Source organism: Nerophis lumbriciformis, linkage group LG27 (genome assembly GCF_033978685.3).
Source record: "Nerophis lumbriciformis linkage group LG27, RoL_Nlum_v2.1, whole genome shotgun sequence".
NCBI lineage: Eukaryota > Metazoa > Chordata > Actinopteri > Syngnathiformes > Syngnathidae > Nerophis > Nerophis lumbriciformis.
In genome coordinates, this window is record NC_084574.2 from 27,847,501 (window position 1) to 27,856,955 (window position 9,455).

The following is a 9,455-nucleotide window of genomic DNA, read 5'->3' on the forward strand; positions in this document are numbered from 1 at the left end:
AATATTCAATAACATGGCAAATTCTTGCATCCAGCACACCTTACAATAGTGGTAATAAAAGATGCAACCTATGCTTGAAAGAGAAACTGTTTATCATATACCGTCCAGACATGTCATCCCTCAACAAGCGCAGCGAAATTGTATCAGCATACCGCCACAGACGGAAACACCTCCTAGGTAACACATGAGCCAATCACCACGCCCCTACACCAGCCTGTACCCACCCACTCTGTGCCCTATATAAACCATGGTATGTGAATGCTCCCATTAAAATATCCTGATGATTGAGGGAACCCCCTCATGAAACAGGCCTGTAGAGATGAAGTAGTCTTGTGATTTTTTTCCCACACATACATATATTGCGCTCTACTACGGTATCGAGCACTATTTTTTGGATAACCTTATTAAGACATATATATATATATATATATATATATATATATATATATATATATATATATATATATATATATATATATATATATAGGGACCTGCGATGATGTGGTGATTTGTTTCGGGGTGTACCCTGCCTTCCACCCAAGTGCAGATGGGATAGGCTCCAGCATATATCTGTCAATAACACTATTTCATTGTTCCCACTATAGAGCTTCTACGTTGCCACATCCTGCCAGCTGCGGAGACTGGAAGCTGTGAGCCGCTCCCCTATCTACACCCACTTCAACGAGACGGTACAGGGCGCCAGCGTCATTCGGGCCTTTGGCGATCAGTCCAGGTTTATTCTACAGGCCAATGACAGGGTAGACTTCAATCAGACCTCCTACTTCCCCCGATTTGTGGCCACGCGGTGAGATATCGCCACTATAGTTCATTCATTTGTGCAGTAGAATTAGGATAATTAAATTGCAATATTTCCCCCACAGATGGTTGGCAGTCAATCTGGAGTTTGTTGGCAATGGAGTGGTGTTAGCAGCCGCCATTCTTTCTGTAATGGGAAAGAACACCCTTAGTCCTGGCATAGTGGGTCTGGTTGTGTCACACTCCCTCCAGGTAAAACGCCAACATGTTTGGGTCTCAAAGGCATTTGCAAACGATGGCTTTTGTCTAGGGCAGGGATTTTCAAATTGTCATACGTGTATCATTAGTTTTTTGAGAGCATTCAACTGATCGCAACTCGCCTTTCATCCAAGTAAGCTTCATAAGTTCATGCTCATAGACTTAGATTGGTCAGATCTAGTCGTAGACTTAGTTTGGTCAGATGCCAAAACCCCAATTATTTATGATCCAACACCAGGAGGATGGTTGCGCCCTATCGTAGTGAGAAAAACAACTGTTGAGATGCAAACACGCAATCTTACTGTCAAAGCCAACAAAAGTTGTTGAAGTAGAATATCCCCACATTGAGGTATTGAGTGATAGAACGATCGCTGTGGATCGACCACTATTATCCCAAAATAGTCGGAATCACCCACGCTAGCATTCCATTCAGTTGTAAACAATTGGCACAAAGGACCATCCGTGACCAGAATGTTTCTAACTCCTGTTATTTGTTGGAGGCTAAATTGCAGAGTCTTATAGGAAAGGTTTAAAGGACAGTGTTGTATGTGGGAGATTGGTGGTGTTGCTCCATTCAGGGATGGTTTTTCAACCTTGACGTGGATGGCTTTCCTAACTCCTCTTTCGTACCGTCCGTCCTCCCTGTCCAGAATCTGGACATTTTTGTTTCTCCTTGTTGCCTAAATAAGAACGTCCTTGCTGTGACATCACAACGTAGCCAGACTGCAAAACCCCACAAACAGAGGCATGCAAAATTGCATACAAGTTCACGCCAAAATACATGAACCTCATATTTCAACGCTTTTACTTTTTTTAACACAAGTATCCAACATTGTAACAATATGAGAGGACCCATGTTAACTTTTGTGTATTATCAAATCATAAACGCGCTTCTGATACAGCTTTAAATTAATTATGAACATTTTACACTAATAACAATTAATCCTATCCCTACTATTTAAAGTTGCCAAGTCTGTGACAGAGTGAGACCTCCATTTTGCTGTAGCTATAGGGTTGTTGATCTTAGTCAAGCACAAGAATAGGGCGAGGTAACTCACGGACATACAGATTAAAAATGGTATTAACGTGATTAAAAAATATAACGTGCTAAATATGACTGTAATTAATTAATTGCAATTAACATGATATTTGTCACTGTCAAATGGTTATAATCAAAGACCTGAATAATACACTCCAAGAGGTTCATGCAACCAATGGCAATTATGGATGAAAAAATAGACAGGGAGTCCTGTGCAAAGTAATAGATGATATAAAATAAATAATTTGTTTGTTATTTTTAGTCTACTTCCTGGATCGTAGTTCAGGTTTTATTGATGTCATAATGGTAAAAAAATAAATCCCTGCACCCTTTCCAGAGCCTCATCACATTTGAAAGCATTTTTTCCTTTAGTTTCATAGAAATATGTTTGGTTTTTTTGTGTCTACATTTACTACCTTTATCTGTTCCCAGGCTTTTGCACAGTACTGTATGAATATGTTTATGGATATGGTAATACTAGTTATAATAAATCCACCTCATTACAGGTGACTGGAATCCTGAGCTGGATTGTCAGATCCTGGACCGATGTAGAAAACAACATTGTTTCGGTGGAGAGAGTCAATGAGTATGCTGACACTGCAAAAGAGGTCAGTGTTTCCATCTCACACACATATTGAACACAAAGAGTTGAGAACATTTTTTTTCCTCACTTAAAAATACAGCGAGTGACTTAGTTCCTTGTCTTCACATTGTACAGGCCAGCTGGAGCCTGGAAGGCAGCTCTTTGCCGCTGGCCTGGCCCCAGACAGGCACCATCGAGTTTCAGGACTATGGGCTTCAGTACCGCAAAGGCTTGGAGTTGGCTTTGAAAGGCATTACCTTGCAGATCCATGAACGAGAGAAAGTGAGTCATTGGGATTTCATAACAAGGCTTACGCAGGACTTTGTGATACATGAGTTTTCTCAAATGTGTTCCAGGTGGGCATTGTTGGAAGGACGGGAGCTGGGAAATCCTCACTTGCATTGGGAATATTCAGAATTTTAGAGGCAGCAAAGGGAAAGATTTTTATAGATGGAGTCAACATCGCCGACATTGGACTCCATGACCTCCGATCACGCATTACGATCATTCCTCAGGTAAGTTATTAACAACACATACTCAGCTCTGGATTTCTTCACATAAACTGTTTACATTACTTCGAGATGATAATTACAACTTATATCATGTGACAAATATCATCTGTGGGACTTTTCCTCAGGACCCTGTGCTGTTCTCTGGCTCCTTACGGATGAACCTCGACCCCTTTGACACCTACACAGATGAAGATGTTTGGAATTCACTGGAACTTGCCCACCTCAAGAACTTTGTATCCAACCTGCCTGACAAACTCAACCATGAATGCTCAGAGGGGGGAGAGAACCTAAGGTACACGCTAACTAGTGGTGTCAAACTATCATGTTAATTGCGATTAATTAATTACAGTCATATTTAGCACGTTATGTTTTTTAATCGCGTTAATCCAATTTTTAATCTGTATGTCCGTGAGTTGCCGCGCCCTATTCTTGTGCTTGACTAAGACCAACAACCGTATAGCTATGGCAAAAGGGAGGTCTCACTCTGTCACAGACTTGGCCAGTGATGTTAGCGACTTTATATAGTGGGGATAGGATGAATTATATCTATCAAATTGTGTAAAATGTTTCTAAGTAATTTAAAGATGTGTCAAAAGTGTGTTTATGATTTGTATAAGTTCAAATGTTGTCTTGTTTTTAGCTAAGTATGTACGCACCAATCTATTTAACGAGCTAAGTACGTACGCATCAATCTATTTAACGAGTCTGTTGTATTTGTTTCATATTATCTGGAGCAGAGGAAAAAGCAACAAGTTCAACATGTATTGCTTATTGCTCAGAAACGTGTTCTTACTGTTTTGATCTGTTAACTTTAGCACTTTATAGATGGTTTCCGTGGGTCATTAAAAAGCATTAAAAGTCATTAAATAGATTTAAGGTCTTAAATGACATTGAAAAGCATTGAATACGACGTCGAGAGGCATTATAAAATCATACAATTGCAACTGGCAACAAAAAAGACAACAAAACAAACCACATTTTCCCCAATTAGGGAAAAAACTGCACTTCAAGATGTTCAATATTTATTGAAGTGCAATTTTTACCAACAAATATTGAGAGTCCATATGATTTTGATGTTTGTTTACCTATTTCGGATAATTACATTATTGACCTTCTAATCATATTGGTTAAAAATACTACAGGAATGAAAAATATGTTTATTGTGTTTGAAAGGGCTACTTGCATTGTTATTATATATATATTATATATTATGTATTGTTATCACATTAGAGTTTAATTCGGCCACAATGTAACCTTTTCAACTATTCAACTTTGTCACTGTCAAATGCTTATAATTTTGTCTGTACAGGCAATTGTACACTATTGACTATCTGCAGTAGGACACCATCGGCATTAAAATAGTTTTAAGTTGTATTATCAATGCATTAAATAGAATTAAGTTAGATTTGCTGATACCTGCAAAAACCCTGTCATATAAACCTGTTGTTTTATGTTAGTATATTTTTAAGTATTTTAAAAACAATAAATTACTTCATATAGCCATTTTTTATTCTTTATAATAATGTTAAACATTTAAATGAAAATACCTCAAATTCATGGCTTTTTTCAGCATTTTAGGTGAGATTAAAAATAGATTATTTAGATTAATTAATTACACATCATAATTAATCATTCACTCATTTTTTAATCACTTGACAGCACGAGGAATAATGCTATGTTGCAAAGTTAACACACACACACACACACACACACACACACACACACACACACACACACACACACACACACACACACACACACACAAGCCAGCTAATACAGCTTCTTATCTCCTGCAAATGTGTGCAGTTTGGGTCAGCGCCAACTTGTGTGCCTGGCAAGAGCTTTGCTGAGGAAAACCAAGATCCTGGTCCTGGACGAGGCAACGGCCGCGGTGGACCTGGAGACCGACACACTGATCCAGTCGACGATCCGCACACAATTTGAAGACTGTACTGTCCTAACCATCGCTCACCGCCTCAACACTATCATGGACTACACAAGGTATAGTTTGAATCCAGATATTTGCTGCAATACATCGGTTTTAGTATGCTTCGTTCGAAATTCCAATCCAAAAAGCTTTAGTATACTGTCTTGGGTATTGTACGGCCAAACGTTGTGCGTAACAAACTAGTGTGCCTCTGTATCATTCTGCAGGATCAGGTGCCCAAAAGGTTTGTAGGACTGCAAAATCATCCAAATTATAGTTGCTAGTGCACTTTTATTTATTTAAAAAAAAAAGGGGGAGACACACTACGTAATTCAAGAAAGAACTTGTAGCATAGTGCCGTGACTCTTCCCTCCTGTCCTTCTTTATCTTCAAAAAAGGTCAAAGTGATGTTAAATATTCATTTATCTATTTCATGTGTCATATATACAGTACAGGCTAAACGTTTGGACACACCTTCTCATTCAATGCAGTTTCTTTATTTTCATGACTATTTACATTGTAGATTGTCACTGAAGGCATCAAAACTATGAATGAACACATGTGGAGTTATATACTTAACAAAAAAAGGTGAAATAACTGAAAACATTTTTTATATTCTAGTTTCTTCAAAATAGCAAACCCTTTGCTCTTATTACTGCTTTGCACACTCTTGGCATTCTCTCGATGAACTTCAAGAGGTAGTCACCTGAAATGGTTTTCACTTCACAGGTGTCATAGTTTTGATGCCTTCAGGGACAATCTACAATGTAAATAGTCATGAAAATAAAGAAAACGCATTGAATGAGAAGGTGTGTCCAAAGTTTTGGCCTGTACTGTACAGTATATTATGATTATTAGTTAGTTATATAGTTAGCAACATTCTGGATCATTCCTACTAAGTTACCTTACGTTTATGTTACAGGGCTGAACCTCTCTGTGTGTGTATACTAGGGGCCCCACCTCCACCCACAGATTAAACAAATGGACTGACAAGACGTTTTACTTTGTTTATTTCAGTCTGTTAGAAAACAAACGCACCCAGCTGCTGATACCGATGCAGAGTGAACCCACTTGCAGCCGGTTTGTAATCGCTGGGGTTTGTTAGTTAGTTTGTTTGTTAGTTATTTACTTAAATAGCAACCATCCAGATTCTGATTGAACTTTCAGGAAATGTTAGAAAACGCAACAGGGAACATGTGATCTGGATAATTTATAATACGTTACCTTACGTTTAAGTTACATGGCTGAACCTCTCTGTGTGTGCATACTACGGTCCCCGCCTCCACCCACAGAGACAAAGAGAACGGATGACTGACAAGAGGGTTCACTTTGTTTATTTCAGTCTGCTATTGAACAAACGCGCCAAGCTGCTGATACCGATGCAGAGTGAACCCTTTTGCAGCCCGTTTGTTATCGCTGTAGTTTGTCTGTCAGCAGTTAGTTAGTTAGAAACAATCCAGATAGTTTCCACTACGTTACTTTACGTTTACGTTACAAGGCTAAACTTCTGTGTATGTTTGCTATCGTCCCCGCCTCGTCCCACAGAGACAAAGAGAATGCATGACCAACAAGAGGGTTTACTTCGTTTATTTCAGTCCGCTATTGAACAAACGCACCCGGCTGCTGAAAACCCTCTTGCAGTCTGTTTTAAAGCTAAAGACGTTAAATTAGATTAGTTTATTTCGAAGGGTACAATGCAATTTCATAAAACACATGACTACACATTGTTAAAAAAAAAACAGAATTAGCCAGAAGGCTAGTTTTCATCTGTAGTCCCCTGGCCATGATGTATAAAAGGCAGTAAAATTACCATTTAAAATCAAAAAGAATAGAAAGTCAGAGAAAAATTAAAAAAAAGCACACAATGCATAAACAATATGATAAAAAATAAAATACAACATCACAACATACCATTTGTCTTAGCATCAAAACAGGCTCATCTTTTAGTGCTGGCAGCTGTAGGCGTTGATAAGCCACATTTTCCATTTTTTTGTGAAGGCCTTGTAAGTTGGGACCAGTTTAACCTCCTCAGGTACTGAGTTGCACACATTTGTGCTCCTTACTGACCAGGCCATGCAAAACAATCACACACGGACATGTCAATTTAATTTATCCTTAGATTTGCTGGGGTTTGGTTGTCTGTCAGTTTGTCAGCAAGCAACTTAGCCTCAAAAACATATGGGAGGATTTTGATTAAACTCTGAGGAAATGTCAGAAATGGAATAAAGAACAAGCAATTACTTTTTAAGGGTTTCTGGATCACCGTGTGGATTCAGTATTTTTTCTCAAAAGGATTCTTGACAATTGTGAGAGAGGACCTGGTGGAGGTCTGCGCTCTCCGAGTGATTATAATTATTCTCTATTAAATGTGTTTTGTGTTAATAGCTAGGTGCGTTTGGAATGGATTACTTGGATTTACATTACTTCATATGGAAAAAAATGTGTATGATTTGTTTTTTGACTGACCTTTTGTGACGGCAATTGAGATACCACCGTATTTTAAAAGAATTTTTGGCAGTAATGAAATGTGAACGACACATACAGTCTAGAAACAACTGGAACAATGCAGATCATTAGCTGGAGTTCTACAGTATGAACTCACATAATCATTGATATTCACATTATCATAGTCTGGAGTCAAAAATGCTCAAAACCTGTCTTTGCTCTCCACAGAGTGATCGTTATGGACCGAGGCCACATCTCTGAAATGGATTCTCCAGCCAACCTCATCGCACAGCAGGGACAGTTCTTCCGAATGTGCCGGGAAGCTGGGCTGGTCTAAGTCTTTTACAGTTCTCAGGCCACGTTTGCTCCCGTGCAAACTTGGCACCTTTCTGGTTTTTTTGTATGGCTTTTCAACAAAAGTTGAATCAGCCCTTCCAGGCATTGTGGCAGCTGCAAGCAGGGCATTACGATTGACTGTCCAGAAACGCTGCAGACGCTAGTCTTGGGTTTTTCACACATGGACACGCGGTCCGGAAGTTGTTAACCTCAGATTATGAACATTCAAACAAAGCTATAGCGGGTTGCTGGGAGTGTGCAAGCGATTGGTAATGTATATAGAGAAAGTGGAATCTTTTTTTTTTTTTCTATTTGAGGCTGAAGCCTGGAATGAAAGAGGAGCACAGATTATAAAGATTTGTATTCCCCTTTTCAATGGGAACAGTATTATTGTAGTCGTTTTCTATGTGTTATATAGCACATGACATGTATTTCATGTTTTCTCAGGCTATAACGTTGATGTTTACTTACACTTTCCAAAGCCTCGAATGCCAAAAAAAAATGTCATTTGCTTTTATATTTTGCTTGACTGTCCTAGAAAAGAGGACAGGGGGAATACTCTGGCATACTGACCCTCCAGAGGGTTCAACCTGGCAAATGTGAGGGAAGTGAGGTTTTTCATAACCGACGGAAATTATTTCGAAGCGGCCAAAAATGGAATATATGACAGAGAATAGGAGACAAACAATAGTGTTGGACCGAGACATTCACAGGCTGGGTATTTCTGTCAAAATAAACACACCCAAGGAAACCGTGTTGGTTAGATTTAACCTGATTTCTGTTTCTGAAAAACCGCCATGAATGCAGAGAATGTCTCTTTGAAACAATGATAATAAATCTTGGTGAGTGACTGTCCCTCCGCCACCACCACACAACTCAGGCCATACGTATATATCTATATATAGATTTACAGAGAATTCACTATTGTTCTATTTTTTTCCAGAATTTACAGTGTAGATAGTCCGCAACAACCTTTTGCCTTGATTCCAAGAATTGTATGAACTTTTCACAGAGAAAACTCATACGCTGGTTTTGTCTTACTGGTTTAGACAATATACACAAAGTACAAACCATGTAGTTTATTTTTGTGGTATTTTTCAAAATTCTGAGAAATGTATTATATTTATACTTTTTATAACAAGCTATTTCATTTTTCACTGATCGATGTATATTATTGTATTGTTTTGTTGTATACATAAACTGCTGGATGATAATAAATGTATTTGACTCAATACTGTGAAATGGATGTGCTGGAGTTAATATTTGGTATAAACTGCATGTCTATGGGCTGCAGAATGTAAACATTCAATCACACTTTACTAGCAGAAATATATTTCTCACATTTAGCTTACTTTTCTCACATTTTAACTCAATTTTCTCACATTTAACTCATTTTATCACATTTTAACTCACTTTTCTCCATCCATCTATCCATTTTCTACCGCGTGTCCCTTTCAACAAAATAAACTGCTGTTCTAAAGGTGTCCACTGGATATCACAATAGCAATTCTGTTAGGCAAGCAAACGGTTTATACCGGGGCCAAGCGAGAGGTACACAGTAAAGGGTGACTGTGGCTCCTCCTCCTCGAACCACATGAA

The 9,455-nt window shown here is 38.5% G+C and overlaps 1 protein-coding gene across 1 annotated transcript in view; it reads left to right on the forward strand.

The window, feature by feature from the left end:
- Nucleotides 1-9,014, forward strand: part of abcc6a (ATP-binding cassette, sub-family C (CFTR/MRP), member 6a) — a 106,258-nt gene extending 97,244 nt beyond the window's left edge. The window contains exons 25-32 of the mRNA XM_072916465.1: nt 606-805; nt 882-1,008; nt 2,560-2,661; nt 2,772-2,918; nt 2,993-3,151; nt 3,274-3,440; nt 4,955-5,149; nt 7,749-9,014. Of these exons, the coding sequence (XP_072772566.1) occupies nt 606-805; nt 882-1,008; nt 2,560-2,661; nt 2,772-2,918; nt 2,993-3,151; nt 3,274-3,440; nt 4,955-5,149; nt 7,749-7,857 (1,206 nt within the window). The 3' untranslated portion in view covers nt 7,858-9,014. The remainder of the gene's footprint in view (nt 1-605; nt 806-881; nt 1,009-2,559; nt 2,662-2,771; nt 2,919-2,992; nt 3,152-3,273; nt 3,441-4,954; nt 5,150-7,748) is intronic.
- Nucleotides 9,015-9,455: the final 441 nt, after the last annotated feature.